This window comes from Urocampus carinirostris, chromosome 7, assembly GCF_059441175.1.
Source record: "Urocampus carinirostris isolate Australia breed hairy pipefish chromosome 7, RoL_Ucar_1.0, whole genome shotgun sequence".
Classification (NCBI taxonomy): Eukaryota; Metazoa; Chordata; class Actinopteri; order Syngnathiformes; family Syngnathidae; genus Urocampus; species Urocampus carinirostris.
In genome coordinates, this window is record NC_142355.1 from 32,543,527 (window position 1) to 32,560,154 (window position 16,628).

The following is a 16,628-nucleotide window of genomic DNA, read 5'->3' on the forward strand; positions in this document are numbered from 1 at the left end:
CATTAATTTCCCTGCTGCTGTCATAAGGCGACACCCCTCCGCACGCGCGCAGTGGAATGTTCCACCGGGCTCCTGCTTCTGTTGTTGTGCACAGCCGCAGAAGGCCTGACAGTGATAAGGACAGACGGGCGCTGGATTTTTACGTAGGGCCTGGAAAGGAGAGGTCTTTTTTATCTGCTGGTGCAACGAGAAGAAGGAAAGAAGGAAGGAAAACGAATTAAGAAAGGCGGTCCTGTTATCATCTTCAGCGATAGGACAAAAATCCTCCATCCTCCTCGGAGAAAGGACAGAAGAGGCAAAGGAGGAGGTGGAGGAGGAGGGGGAGAAGACAGTAACCCTGTCCTCTCCTTTCACTCAGAACTGGAATCAAGCGAGTGCCAAAAACCAGGAAAACACCCCCAAAAGGCTGCCTCCTCTTGTCTGCTTCTGGTCCCCACGGCCAGCGAGCGGCTAACAGGCTCCGCTCATGTCAGTGAACTCGGAGAAATCCTCGTCCCCGGAAAGGTAAACGTCGCCAGCACCTTGCATGCCTATGCTTTCACGGCCGTCTGCCTTTATTGTCCACATCTGCCCCCCCACCCCCCTGCCTCCTCCGAACCAAAACAAAACAAAAAACGGCAACACGAAATAACGCTGCTGCTGATGGGATTGGAGCATCCTTCGACGATGGTCAGGGAGTTTTTGTCAGGCCATCCATTTTCTGCTTGGCCTTTTCAGGGTCATGGGTCCATCCTTGCTGATTTAGGGCAATAAGAGAGGTACATCCTCACAATTGATACTGTAAATCGAGAAAAGCCCTTTTGGAAAGTGTAGGCTCTCCGCCAAGCTCACTTAAAGCCAGCTTACCTTATTGAAATGGATATTGGACGTCTATGTCCGTCTGTGGCACCGAATGTGTTAGCTATTTATAGTACATTGAAGTCGGCGTGTTTTGGGACACTGAAAGTCTAACGGACCTTACATAGACTCAGTACAGTAGACCATACCTGTCAACCTCAGCCAATTGCTCCCCTATTAATATTTGCAACTGCCCTAAGCGGTAATGAACCATAAAACACAATGTGGCACCTATTTACTCAAAGCATGTCAGACTATGTGTGACTGTATGAAAGTGTGATTGTGCCGACTGTGTTGTATGGTGCAGAGACTTGGAGCCTGAACGTAGATTTGAGAAGGAAATTAAATGTTTCTGAGGAGTATGTTAGGAGTGACAAGATTGGATAGATTGAGAAATGAAATTGTGAGAGACAGAACTGGAGTAGTAGTGAAACTGAGCAAGCGTGTGGATAAGAGTGTACTCGGTTGGTTTGGACTCATGGAGAGGATGGATGAGGAGCGAATGGAAGGAGATTAAGAGGAAGGCCACGATCGACATGGATGGATGGTGTTATGAGTGCACTGCAGGAAAGAGGTCTAAAGCTAGAGCTCTTGTTGGTGAAAGCTGTCGGGCCCTGCTGTTGAACAGAAGAGTTTGTTGTGTCATTCTGACCCGAGTGACATGGCTGCTTTCTTGTGTCCTGTTTCATCTGGAGGGACGAAAGCATGACCGACTTGGTGCCGAGGTGCTTAACTTGTTTGGGCATTTGGGTTGGCCATGGTCCAAGGTTTTTGGTCTGTGTTTTTTGCTACCTTTTCCCTTTTTTAATTTTCTTTCTTTTTGTATGTGTTTGTCTTGCTGTCGGTCACCCTTCTCAAAGAATAAGACCATGGTAGATAGATAGATTTCAGATTATGTCGAATAAAAACAAAGAATATTTTTAAACAAGTTTTATTTCCCAAATAAACAACACCATTCTTTCAGCATCTTTTTTTTTTCCCCCACTTGCGGTAAATCTAATGTCGCTTATTTCACAAAATTCATCAATTCTACAGATGGTTTTACTCTGGAAAATATATTGTCACAATTTAGTTTAATTTGCAACAAAAATGTCAAGGTATCATTTCCCATTGTCTTCCCATACTTGATGAGGTTGTCAACTGCTACCATTGACCATTACAAACTGGATTAGAGCCAAAATGGGCTAGAAGAGATCCGTCTAATGATCAAAAAAACATATTTTGACAGGTATGAGTAGATCTCCAGGATACGACATTAATCTGTTCTGAGCTGAGGATCGAAAAGAGCCATATAACAAGGGATAGACATGTGTGGTATTTAGCTAATGTCTTCTGAACTTGCTGTACCCTAGTTAAAAACATTAAAAGAAAATGGTATATAGTAGGTACTACCTATGTGTAATATACATGCGTTTGATGAAAAAAACATTAAAATAAGTACATTTGTGGGAAAATGAAATCGTATATGACTTTTGTGTAACGTGACTTGAGCTGGTTGAGTGGCGAGTGGATGCAAAGGTGGGAGGAGTCTGTGGATTAGAATGAACTTGCACTTGCGAGGATTGTCATGCACTTGGAATACTTTGTTGCCTGTCACAATCTTGTAAGGTTATGGCAATATTCCTGTTCCCGAACTAAGCCTCTTAGAAAATGTAGCAACTAACGTCTAGTTTATGTCTCTTATCTAGAAAACATGCAACTTTCTAAGTAAATACAGTAAGAAAATTAATTCATTCATTTATTGTCTGCACTGCTTATGCTCAGTAGGATCGCGGGGGTGCTAGAGCCCATCCCAGCTGTCTTCGGGCTGTGTGCGAAAGAGACCGACAACTGGCTCGCTCATTCGCACTTAGGGACAATTTGGACCAGCCAATTAACCTGACATGCATGTTTTTGGAATGTGGAAGGAATCCGGAGTGCCCGAAAGAAACCCACACAAGCATAGGGAGAACATGCAAACTCCACACAGGAAGGTTCAATCTCACACCCTCAGAACTGTGCCGCACACGCGCTAACCACTGCACCACCGTGCTGCCCCAGTAAGAAAATTGTTTTCATGAAAGACCTTTTGATAAATATGCAAATATGTAGATTATATCCCCTTTGGTTAGGCCAGGTGAGCCACGATTGATCATTTTATGAACCCCTTTGATCTTTTTATTGTACGAACACAATATAAATATAAATGCTACTCAGTGTTAAGACTAATGGAGGCCCATCGAATACATTTTTAGGAAATCCTTTAGTTTGCTGTTACTAGCCCTGAAGCTCAAGACAGAATTAATAACAATAAGAATTTATATTAAGGTAAAAAATCCAGGCCATGGAGATGCGTTCCTACAAGAAACTTCTAGGCCTCAGCTACATAGCCCATGTGACAAACAATCGCGTAACGTTTCTCACAAGTTTATTGAGATAGAGAGAGGAAGGGCAGCACCCGAGATCCGGTGCTCGCTAGACGCGGGAAGCAAGTCGCCCTCAAGACTGTGATCCGAATATGGGAGTGGATCTTCTGTAGTGGGCGATGGCGGTGTCAGGGACAGGGACAGAGAGCAAAAACGTGGTCAGGGTCAGAAACGGGTCGTAAACCAAGACGAGAGAGCGGACGTAGTCGGGATCAAAAATGGGTCGTAAGAGGACACATTGGACCCTAAGAAGAACTGTTGTCAACTATGCACGGACAGAAACTGCTGTGGTATGGTCACGTCACAAGATCAACTAAGATAATTGTCCAAGGGGCAGGAAGAGAAGGACCGAAAAAGAACTGGGCCGACAACATTGAGGAATGGACTGCTGTCAACTTTGCCACGACCCCAAAACGGGCCAGGGACTGTCAATAGTGGAGAGAGCTGTTCAGAGTTGCGTCCTCATTGGTACCACGACGACCCATGTGGTCAAGTGATCCATGGATTTTCCTTTGCAGTTCTTTTTGCCACATCATGGCAATTTGGCATTGACTTATCATCTTTGTCAGAAAGACACAAGTCTTTGGTAATGTTTATTGGGTCCCTGTGTTCATATAATTGTACATTTCAAAGGTATCCATGGTTTAGTTAGCTGGTATCAGATTAGTCAAGGAATGTGTACTTGGTACTGGAATTATTGTGCATCCACAAAAATCTACGCTTAGTATTGAAATTAATATCTAGCTTTGAAATTAAACTAGTTTGCTGTTTATATGTCTGGGCTAACACGTCACAGACAAGTAACCATTGTAACATTCGGAATTTCGGAATCCATGTGCCAGGGCTTAATCACATCCTCGATTCTCCCTCCCGACACTATCAAACTCACAGTTGCCTGACTGTAATTAAGAGCCAAGCGATGGTTCATTGTTTGCTCATGGACTAAGAGCTCCTCTAGCATCATTGATGCCGCCTCACGTATCAAATAACAACACAGCCCCGCAACTGCTTTTCTTTTTCAGCCGAGTCACGAGGTCTCATCAGTTTTTCTTAAAATACCCAACAACGATTTATTCATTGCTGCACGACTAGCAGGTGTCGGGTAGACAATTTGGGTTTTGTCTGCTGATAACGAATCAGAGACTATTTACAGTAGAGAGAAAAAGAGAAAAAGCATACTGTACATTGGGTACATTTACACGCAGGTGATAAATGTCTTGTAAATGGAATATTCCCAGTATTCAGATTGTGTAAAGATATTCAAACCGTCACAATAAGTCGATTGAGGTTTTAGTTTGACTGCAAGTATTACGATTGCAATGATTGTGTTAGTTGTTCCATTTTCCGATTACGCGTGCATACATATTTGATTAATTGGATTGCTTGTTGCACACAAGGAGTTTTCCTCATCAGGGCTCTTTCTATGCTCCAAAGCACTGTGGGACTCGTAGTACAGATACGACGACGATGATTGACGCAAAATATGGCTTGCTCACCGAAAAAGCCTTGTGTGTTTTGATTGATTACTCAATTTTTCCAAGGTTTTTTTCCTGCTCCCATGACGAAAATACCAATGGTGTATCCATCTATATACAAGGTGTCCCCCCAAAAAGGATACACACTTTCACATGAAATAGCCCTTTTTTCTGATTTCAGATTTGATTTTGGCCTGAGAATGGCGGATACTGGGCTTACGTTAGTACAAAGAAATTGTTCTGAAAACAAATGTGAAAATAAAGCTGAAGTGTAAAGACCTGTTGGGGCATCTGTGTGTAGAACTCTTTGTACACATTTCCAGAATGTTTTACGAATACATATATTTTTGTACAAATGTAAGCCCATTCTTACTCCAAATCAAATATAAAACAGCTATTCATTTTTGGGTCTCCCTGTAGATTGGATATTGTAGTCATATCCATCCAAATACAGTGGTACCTCTACTTACAAATTGAATTCGTTTTGGGAGTAGTTTTGTAACCTGAAGCATTTTTAAGTAGAGACACCTTTTGAATGTAAATGGGCTAATACGTTCCAACCCCTGCAAAAGTATATATATTTTTTTTTATCAAATCATAAAAGGGCATCAGCATATGAAACAAAAACACTAAAATTAGATTACCGCACGATAAACATGAAACAGGAGGTACACAACGTCATCATAATGAACGATAGCCTGACCTGTCAACACTTTTCTGCCTGATTCCTTTCCACAAGTTCCGAGACTTCATGAAATTTTGCCAAAATGTCTTTAATTTGGGCTGATGGAACAATAGCTGCATCCTCCTGCACGGCGGTGTGTGTTGTCATACCTTTTAATAATATCTTTCTTTGTTTTGATGGCCAGAAAAGGTCTTTTCCTCTTCTTTTCTCCTTCTCCACATTTCTGCATGTCTTTCGTGTGGTCCATTGTTTATGATAGCTCTTTGTAGTAGTACCATACAGTCGACTTTTTACAGAGCGAGAAGGGGACACGAAGAGCATGCCGGGATTCACTCATACGCATCGGTTGCCATGTAGAACTCAAGGAGTGGCGAATGGCAGCGCATACTGTACTATATTTTCTACATTTTTTTCGGAAATGCCTTATTAACTAGAGGCAATATTTTCCCGTTTAGGTCCTTTGTAACCTGAAAAATTTGTATTTGGAGGTACCACTGTATAACGTAAATCCATGCTTTTGGCCAGTCATGCCATTGCTCTGACTTCGCCCTTTTACTTGGAATGCTCTCAAATGCCATGTATGCAAATGTATTTGTCTGTCTCCAGGCATGTAAACGATTCATTTGAATTGCTTCAGAAATCCAATATTCCGTTTCCTTGGGGATTATTGTCTGCATATACTGTAAACGTAGTTCAAGGGGATTTGAGATGAAAAAGCATTTTGGACTGAAACAATGTTTTGTATGATAACTGCAAGCAATTGCTGACCCCCAGAGAATATTCTTTTTGGGTGTTCTTTCTTTGAATTGCTGATAAGCTTGTGATGAACTCAGGAAGTTTTGATCTTTTCTTTTTTTGGGGCTTTATCCAGCTTGATGCATGTGTCTACAGCTCCATCTGGTTCCTCGCACGAAAGTTAGGCTGGACAGATTGGATGATTTACGATTGTCGGAGCAAATAATGGGATGGCTGGGTTAACTGATTTTGATTGTGGTGGAACTAGCCACTCATATTATATTTGATTATATTTTGCATAAAATATAATGCAATAGAATAGAAATGTCTTTTTTGTCATTGATACAGTACCAACATTGTGAATACTGTTTACAATGAGATTAGACTGGTACTCCAGAATAAACATGTAATGTAAGACCAAAAATGAAAAAATAAGATGAATAATATTAAAATAGCTATATTCACAAGGTAGTGCTTGCCTTCTGGGCTCACTTTTAAGTGCATAAGAAATTTAGTGCAAAGATATTATGTCGTTGAAGGTGGACATTTTGAAAAGGAATTGATTTTTTAGCATATCCATTGCTAGTTTGCCACCAATCCAAAGTACCTTTGGCTTCAGAGCTTTGGCTTTCACAGAGACCCCAGCATTGTAGAACATGCAACAGTGATTTCAATCACCATTTAAGAATCTTTAATGATCATTTAAACCCCAATTTTTATTTTATAGTGACTCCTAGTCGTGTAAAAATACCTAATTTAAATAAAACACTATTGATTCAAATAATTCTTAAAAAAACACATCTTTCTTGTAAGCAACGTCTTTTAGGTTTAAAAATGTGTTAAATACTTTGATTGAAGCTATGGCTTGCTGCTGGCGGCTATTATTGTGAGCTCCTCCTGCTTTGTCCTTTAGTGTCACTTGCCTTCCCCATGCAAGCAAATATGATTCAGGGTGTAGACGCTTGACATTCAATTTTTCATCGTACGTTTTAGTAGCTTCTGCAAGGTGCTGAATTTGAATGCTTACACTAACATTGACCAACTCCAACTATTGGCTCTTTCCAGCCACTCTGGGTGCTCTAGCTTGCTCAGTCTTTCGCGTGTATTAACATTTGCTGGCTGAAATAGTTAGCACGAGAAAATATGGAAGTAGGCCTCCAAATGTAGCCAAGTTGTATTCTTACTTACTTGTGTCTAATTTGAATGCACACATTTTTACTCTGTTCTAAGCTATGATGACCTCTATTGATGAATTGTTACTGCAACTAATTGACTATTAAAATACTACGAGTTAGCCTCACGGACAACATAAGTTGCTATGGACCAGTGCTTCCTCATTTTATTTTAAAAAAAAGTGCAATGGCCCCTTCACTACATTAGGGGGCACTTTATCTACTTATCTTTATTTACAACTTTATCTAAAATGTATACATAAGATGAGAAGAGAAACAAGAACTTGACAAATTATGTATTTTAACAGGCCACTGTAACGTGTGTGACGTTTTGACCGCTCTTAATTTGAAGTCTGTGTGTGCAGTTAAACATTTTGTGTGCGTAATGGAGCTTGGTGTTCAGTTAAGATGAAAAGGTTGAAAAACATGCATAGAAACTTTTTTTGAGTGTTTGTATTCAGTACAGGTACACCAAATAGCATTAGCCCGACCCCTGATTGATTTGTATGTAGAGGGCCGTGTCTCCGAGAGTTTCTATAAATACTCAATCCCGAGTCAACAGATTAGTCATTTATCGTGGTGTTTATCAGTCGGTATTCAAACAAGGTTATCCTGAAAAGGTCATCTCAAACATTTGTTTGATTAAATTGCTGAAGGAGATGAAATACTTCATAAATCAGTCACTGAAAAAAAGTTTCTTGGTGCAAAGAAAGCACACAATGGAAAAACAAATATTAATTAGGAAGTCCGGAAAGAAAATTTAGGGGAATATGTGGTAAGATTTATAAAATAATAAACCCCTTTTAGAATTACGCGTTTATTCGCAAAAGGTTTCATTGTTTTTAGTTAGTTTTCTTTTTTTACTGAAAGCAGAAATAATTGTTGATGTATTTTTCTTATTTGACTAATAAAATGCTGTAAATATTTTTACTTAATATATGCAAAACGATCTGCTATTTGACATATAATACATCTGCAAAATTTTGCACTCTTCCAATACAATTTAAAAAAAAAAGTTTTATAGTTGTGTAAAATGTTCTACCAAAAGCCCTCCAATATTTTAAAATCCATTGGAAAATTTTGCAGTTCTTAAAATGATTTTAATTGTGAAAAATTGAATGCCATTTGACATCAAAATATTATTTTTATGCACAGTTGTTTTAGCAAAGCAAAATTAATTGCCATTTGGTATCAAATTTTAAAAACATCTTCAAAATGTTGCACAGTTAAAGTATATTTTTTTACACAATAATTTAATTTGTCGGCAAGAAAATGGGAGGTATAATTGGGCACTTTGACCGCTTTGAGTCTCCAGAGTTTGCATTCCTTCTTGCAGTTTATGGTAGCATTACCCGATACAGCAACATCTAGTGGTCAATTAATACACATTTTCCCTTTAATGTAAGCAAAGCCCATGTAAATTAGATTCGTTTATCATTTTTCATATGAATGTATTTATCGTTTCACATTAATTCTTAATGTTTTTCTTCGATCTTATTTTGTGTAGCAAATTTAAAAATATATTTTAGAACAGTGAAATGTCTTTAATCATAGGTTTTCTTGTGGCACACCGCATTATAAGGGGCACGTTCAGATTTCTCGTCAGTTTGGGGTTTTGAATGCACTTTGTAACCTGGAAAATACTGTAGTTTATAGCAAAACATGTCCTTGAGGCTAAGTAGTATCAACTAGGTCAGATTGTTTTTTCATTTTTGCTACTACGATGCTCTTGTTTGCATTATATACATTTATCATGAAACATTCCATTAATAATGGTTTGTCCCACTTCTCTCAATTCATTAGCGTTGACACACAGTATAATCTTCTTGCTTAATAGGTGTACATGTTTATATTTCCCTGTTTTCACCGAGCTCGTGTGGCCGCCACCATCTCTTCTGTGACCCACATTGGTTCAGGCACACGCATGACTCACATACAAATGCACTGAAATGCACACAAAGACACACTTAAAGTCAGACAAAAGCAGGCTGAAGTCACCCAACCAAGCTGCAAGGCGACAGCCGAGGTACCTAGCACGCCTGCCCCGTTCGCCTTATTGCTTCGAGTCTCCCTATAACACCTCCTGTTTCGCCTTCGATTCAACAAACCCATACGTGTCATCCGTTGCTCTGCTTTCTTTTGCATATTTATTTGCCTGCAGTCCTTTTTCCTTCAGGGAAAAATGGCCAGAGCCCGTTGAGGCTTTTTAACAATGCAGTTATAATTCATAGATCCGACAGCAGGGGCTAAGCCACGCCCACATTAGTTGCGTTATCCATGTATCACAAGCGGAGCAAACACCGTGGCCGAAACAACAGCAAGTGACTCTTTAGTCTATATTCTTGATAGCATAGCCGTATCATTTCTACCAGTTTATGCAAAATTATCCCAAAAGTCAGTAGAAAGGGGTCTCAATTATTATATGCAGAGTACTGTATATTCATGGCATCAAGGTGTCCAAAGACGCTAACCTTGTAAGGGTGGATGCAAAATGTTCGCGATCTATGAGATAGTCAAAATCTCCGTACTTACTACACATAGAAATAGATTCAGATTTGTGAGAGATAATGGTAGAGGATATACTATGAGTGATCCAGTATATAAAATCCATGAAACAAATGGTATAATTTCCATCTGATCCGAGTCCCTGGCAGAGGAACATACGGAAATTACATCACGAGTTTCATAAATTTGATATACTGGATCACAAATTGGCGGCAAGATGGCTGAGTGATTAGCGCGTCCGTGGCACAGTTCTGAGTTCATGGGATCAAATCCAGATACCAGCCTTATTGTGCGGGGTTTGTATGTTCTCCCCGTCTTAATGTTGTGTTTCCTCCGGGCACTCCTGTTTTCTCCCACATTCCAAAAACATGCATGTCAGTTTAATTGGCTGGTCCAAATTGTCCCTAGGTGTGAATGAGCGAGTGAGTTGTCTATCTCTATGTGCTCTGCGACTGGCTGGCAACCAGTTCAGGGTGTCCCCTGCCCACTGCCCGAAGATAGCATGGATGGTCTTCAGCACCCCCGCAAACCTACTGAGGATAAGTGGTGCAGGTAATTGATGGATCACTCATTGCATATCCTATTTATCACATAATTTATAAATTTTACTTTTAATACGAAACGCCGCCTTTGCTTGTATATGTTTTTGTCATATGCTAATGAGGGCACAGTGATGCAAGTAAAGCGGCTGCAGTCACTTAAAAACCTTGCACTGGTAAATGTAGACTGCATTGGTTACCGTGGATATTTAGCAAATTACCACAAAAGACACACAATAAAGTAATCTGTTAATTTTTAATTAATTAGATGTTATTATTTACAGTATACACATTATATACTGTGATCCACCGCGTATGCCAATCTCCGACTATGAAGTGACCATCGTCGCATCAGATAAGGTCGATGGCCGGAAGCTCTCGCTGATATCTAACCAACACACTAGCGTAATAATAATAAAAAACTTACTGTAGAACAATTTGTTTTGATTCACATCGAGTCTGCATGTTTAGTTGATCGTGAAGCCGCCGCATGCCTTTATCCATCTCAAACATTTCTCGAAACTAGTTTTTGACTGAGAAAAAGGGACGAATCACTCCCCTATCAATCATTCTGGATGCCTCTGATCTACATTGCAGGTGCCCATGACACATCGTCCAACCATTTTGATTCAAAACACTGTACAGGCGTGTGGATCACATGTGCATTGTCTGTGATACAAAGATGGCCGACCTAAATCAACCACCGGCTATCCTCTGCTTTGCGATCTGATTGGCTGAAAACTAGCGCTGTCGGATCTATGAATTCCTTTTGAAGGAACAGTTTAATGCATTTTAATGATTTACATTAATACGAAGCTTTAAATTAGCACTTTCATATCAGTGTTATTTCAACTTCTTGAATAGTTGTTATCAAGAATCAAATTTGTACTGGTTTTAGTCCAACAGTCATAGCTGCTATTAGCAGTTTTATATTACAATATGATTGTTAGTCATTTAATAATTGTCATAAAATATCAAATTTATAAAGCCCTTATTTCACCACTCTTAGTTGCTTAATGCGAATTCAAAATTACCAGTTTTGTGTCACAGTATTGTTATAACTTATTTACAGCACTTATTTCAACAATGTTTTACAAAAAAAAAAACACCACGCAGTAGCTTCCAAAATATTCACAGAACTTTGACAAAAGTTTGAACATGGTTAATAATTGTATAGAAATAACAACTACATGCACTGGTTTACCGATAATAACTTACTACATTCCCCTAACACGCGAAAGGTCCCTGGTTTGAGACCGGGTGGAAATATTTGTTGGAAATGGTGCCCATACCACCCTAGTGGTTCAGGGATCCAACCAACTAAACATATGTATTACATTATACAAAAAAAAATAACTTGACTTGAAATAACTTGGCATTTACTTGAGATTTTTGAAGTTAATTTCAAACCAATTTATCAAAAATGGTTGGCAATTATTTAGCGGAATCTATAGAAATTCATGTTGTCTATTAAGCTAACTGGTACCAAATGTGTCAGAAATATTTTTCCATTTTTATTGTTACAACACTTTTTTTTGCATTATTTATCATTCGTCTCACAAACTCATCTCTCTCATCTCACCTCATTCCCTGCACCGTTTATCCTCAGTAGGGTCGCGGGGGTGCAGGAACCCATCCCAGCAATCATCGGGCAGTGGGCAGGGGAACTAAACTGGTTGCCAGCCAATCGCAGGGCACACAGGGACAGACAACTCGCTCGCTCATTCACACCTAGGGACAATTTGGACCGGCCAATTCACCTGAAATGCATGTCTTTGGAATATGGGAGGTAACCGGAGCTCCCGGAGGAAACCCACGCAAGCACGGGGAGAACATACAAACTCCGCACAGGAAGTCCGGTAGCTGGATTTGAACCCACACAGGAGGTTCCCAAGAACTGTGCCTGCACACGCGCTAACCACTGCCCCGCCGTGCTGCCGAAACTCACTTAAAATAAAATAATTTAAATTGGCAACCTTAGGAGCTTACAAAATAATCAGATTTAACAAACTCCTAACATGGTTAATAATTATGTAAAAATAACGTAAACATGACTTGGTTCACTAATAATAACATTTTACCTAAATTAAATTGATAAAGTCAAATCCAAACAATTAATCAAAATGTTGGCAATATTTTAGCTAAGTCTATATCGATGATTCTCAATTATGTTCTGTCATGCCCCTCCTAAGAAGAAGAAAACCTTGCCAAAAAGCCTGTTTTCTCATCCGTGTTAAATATTTATTAGATGGTGTCACTTAATGTCTAAACCTCATACCCATGCGATGAGATGCTTATTGCAACCAAAACCCCATACCACTAAGTGCTCTGCCAACGAGTGCGCCACTGCCCTCTAATGTCGTGGAGGTGCAACTGCACTTTATTTACTTGTATTTATTCATGAAATTGAGAAGCAACTCATGTTGTCCCTGAGGTTTACTAGTAGTATTTTAATAATTGATTAATTGAAAAAGTTTTCTTTTTGTTTTTCAAACAAAGCCTCTGCACTGTGATTCCCCTGGCCAAAACACACCACAACATTTGGACCGTATTTAATAAAGTCAATCTAATGAAATAAAAATATTCAGTTCAGTTTATTTTTTTTTCTAGACACACAGGTTTATTAGCATTCTTCTGTCTTAATTCAGCAGTAACCTGACGTCACTGGAGCCTGCACGTTCTCATTCCAACTTCAAATGTTTCACCACAATCATCCCCTCCCGTACTGTGCCATGAAAGGGTATTTTATCCCTTCCTGATTTCTGTATTTTTTTTTGCATATCTATCCCTCACAAAGGTTTCAAATCATCAAACTAATTTTAATATCACACAGAGACGACCCAAGGAAATACAAAATAAATTTCTCCAGGCACAAAAAAATCATACCCTTTATGGCTCTATGTAAAAAAGCAATTGCCCCTTGAACCACCTTTGGCAGCCATACCGAAATAAAACGTTTATGATAATTGGTCATAAGTCTTTCACAATGCTGTGGAGGAATTTTGGCCCACTCTTCTTTGCAAAATTAATTCAAATGTGCCATTTTGGATGTTTTTTTAGCATGAACTAACCGCTTACGGTTACATCACAGCATCGCAAATGGATTAAATCCAGACTTTGACAAGGCTACTACGAAACCTACATTTTGTTTTTTTATCCATTCAGATGCGGACTTGCTGGTGTGTTTTGGATCAGTGTCTGATCATTGAGGGCACAAACTGATGGCTGGACGTTTTCAGGGTCTTCTAGTAAACACCAGAATTTACCATTACCTCAAACACAGCAAGTTTTCGTGGTCCGGAGGTAGCAAAGAAGTCGCAGACTTTTACATTGCCACCACCATGCTTTACCGTTAGCATCATGCTCTTTCCTTTAAATGCGGTGCCATTCTTATGCCAGAAGCAATGGGCTGCACACCTTCCAAAAAAATTCAATTTTTGACTCATCAGTCTTCAGAACATTTCTCCAAAATCAAATGTGAGACGACTCTCTGTGCTCTTTTGTGACAACAGTGTTTTTCTCCTGGGAACTCTTCCATGCCTGCCATTTTTGGCCCGTGTTTTTCTCATAGTGAAGTCATGAACACTGACCTTAACTGGGGCTTATTTGCTGCTTCAGGACCAGGACAACCTGCTGTGGTTGACAGAATAATAATGTCTGGTGTATACCAGAAGATCCTGAAGGAGAACATCCGGCCATCAGTCTGTGCCCTCAAAACTCACGGGCTCTTGGATCATGCAGCAGGACAACTATCCCAAAACCCACCAAGTCCACCTTTGAATGTCTCAAAAACAAAACAAAACAAAGGTTCTGTAGTGTCCAAGTTAAAGTCTAAATTTAAATCAAATTTTGACCTTAAACGGGCAGTTCATGCTAGACAACCCTCCAATATGGCAGATTCAAAACATTTTTGCAAAGGAGAGTGGGCCAAAATTCCTCCACAGCATTGGAAAACACTCATTACTAATTATCGTGAACATTTTATTTCTGTTAAAATAAATGGAATCAACATTTCAAAACTGCATCTCTATTTCCTTGGGTTGTCTCTTTGTGATATTAATATGCAAAAAAACCACATAAATCAGGAGGAAGGAAAATACTTTTTCACGGCATTGTACATCTTTACAAGAGTGCCGGGTCTTGCTTTTACTGTTGACATCATTATTACGCATTAAGCATTTATTCACCCACTGCAAAGTTGAGAGATTGCATCTATTTTCTCACTTATTCCTAATGTCTTACACGACACATTGTGATACCTTTTGAACTTTGACCTCAGGTGAGCAGAACAGCTCAGGCTCTTGGGGATCGGGTGCATCTCCATGACGACAGAGCCTGACCTGATTGGGTGTCCTGTTCCCCCACTCCTTCCCATTACTGATTAACAAGCATGCATCGTCTTCATTTAAGTCTTCTCCTGGTTCTCAAGTCGTTTTGACAAAAATTTTAATGTCAGTATTACCGCATCTCCCGGACTAAACGGGGCTCTAAGAACCGAAACATTTGCCAGTAATTCAAAAGTGAGCCTTATAATCCCATGCGCCTTATAGTCCAGAAAATACGGTGATAATATCAGTTTAATTAACTGTTTTTCTTTTAATATTTATGAATTGGCTTTAAACACGTGTAATAAAATTGCTTTTTTACAGCTGTGTTAAATAACCACAGATTAATGAAACACATTAATTTGAAAATTTCAAAAATTTCTAAACAAATAAAAATCTAAATTAAACACCGCAAATTAAAATTATTATATAGACCACCAGCACTCACATGAACACGTGAACCAGATTAAATTGTATTCATCCAAAAAACACTAAGCAATTTAAATAAATACACATACATTGAAGCAATTTGAATTACTGTGACTAGTAGTGCTAAGATTATAATTCTAGATTAATAATAGTAATAATAATGTAGCATAACTAACACTAATAAATACAAAATCCAATAAAAATCACAGAAATTAGGAATAATAATGTTTTAAGATTTATACATTTGGAATGAAATAAAGTAGAAATACAGTGTATCTCATCTCATTAGCTACACCGCTTATCCTCAGTAGGGTCCCAGCAATCATCGGGCAATGGGCAGGGGACACCCTGAACTGGTTGCCGGCCAATCGCAGGGCACACGGGGACAGACAACTCACTAGCTCATTCACACCTAGGGACAATTTGGACCGGCCAATTCACCTGAAATGCATGTTTTTGGAATGTGGGAGGAAACCGGACGCCCGGAGGAAACCCACGCAAGCATGGGGGGAAACATACAAATTCCGCACAGGAAGTCTGGAGCTGGATTTGAACCCACGCAGGAGGTTCCCAAGACATGAACTGTGCTAACCACTGCCCCGCCGTGCTGCCCAAAATACAGTGTAGTATGTGAAAAAAGACATGCATGCTTTTGAAGGAAGCACTTTTGTTTGCTTTTTGTTTTCACCTGATCACACAAAACTATCAACATGTTACAAAAAATAAATAAAAATCAAATATTAACTAAACTAATAAACAATAATATAACTACTACTACTAATATGATTACTATTATGTGATAATAATATAAAACAATGCCTATTATAAATACATATAAGAAGAAAACTAATATAAGTACAAAAAACATCCATCCATCCATTTTCTAATTATCCTCATTAGGGTCGCGGGGTTGCTGGAGCCTATCTCACCCATTTTTGGGCAGTTGGCAGGGGACACCCTGAACCGGTTGCCAGCCAGTCGCAGGGCACACAGGGACAGACGACTCACTCGCTCATTCACACCTAGGGACAATTTGGACCGGCCAATTAACCTGACATGCATGTTTTTGGAATGTGGGAGGAAACCGGAGTGCCTGAAAGAAACTCATGCAAGCACGGGGAAAACATGCAAACTCCGCACGGGAAGGCTGGTAGCTGGATTTCAACCGTTGACATCTGAACTAAGGGGCTGATGCGCAAACCACTCAACTTTTTATTGCATAAAATACAACAAAAATATATAAACTAATCATAATAACTCCTATATAATACATTATCAATAGAGTATAGAAAGTGTGTGAAAAAAATATGTTTGATTTTGCAGTAATTCATTTTGTTTGTTTATTTTGTTTTTGTTGTTAGCTGTTCACAAATTGGCGCAAGCACACACGTGGTCACACAGACACACAGTGTGTCAGTCTTAGTCACGGTCTGCTGGACAACAGGGCCCGTGTTGTGTCTGAGAACACTCTTCCAACTGTTGCAGGTGGGGCCCCTCTTTTGGGAAAAAAGGGGCCTTCTG

The 16,628-nt window shown here is 39.5% G+C and overlaps 1 protein-coding gene across 6 annotated transcripts in view; it reads left to right on the plus strand.

The window, feature by feature from the left end:
- Nucleotides 1-16,628, plus strand: part of srpk2 (SRSF protein kinase 2) — an 82,739-nt gene that overhangs the window by 23,329 nt on the left and 42,782 nt on the right. The window contains exon 2 of one of the 6 annotated variants that reach the window (XM_088340593.1): nt 359-504. The exons of 4 other annotated variants lie outside the window; for them this stretch is intronic. In XM_088340593.1, coding sequence (XP_088196719.1) covers nt 467-504 — 38 coding nt within the window. In that variant the 5' untranslated portion in view covers nt 359-466. Of the gene's footprint in view, nt 1-20; nt 505-16,628 lie in introns of those variants that run through there. One more of the 6 variants, XM_088340594.1, reaches the window with a different exon arrangement.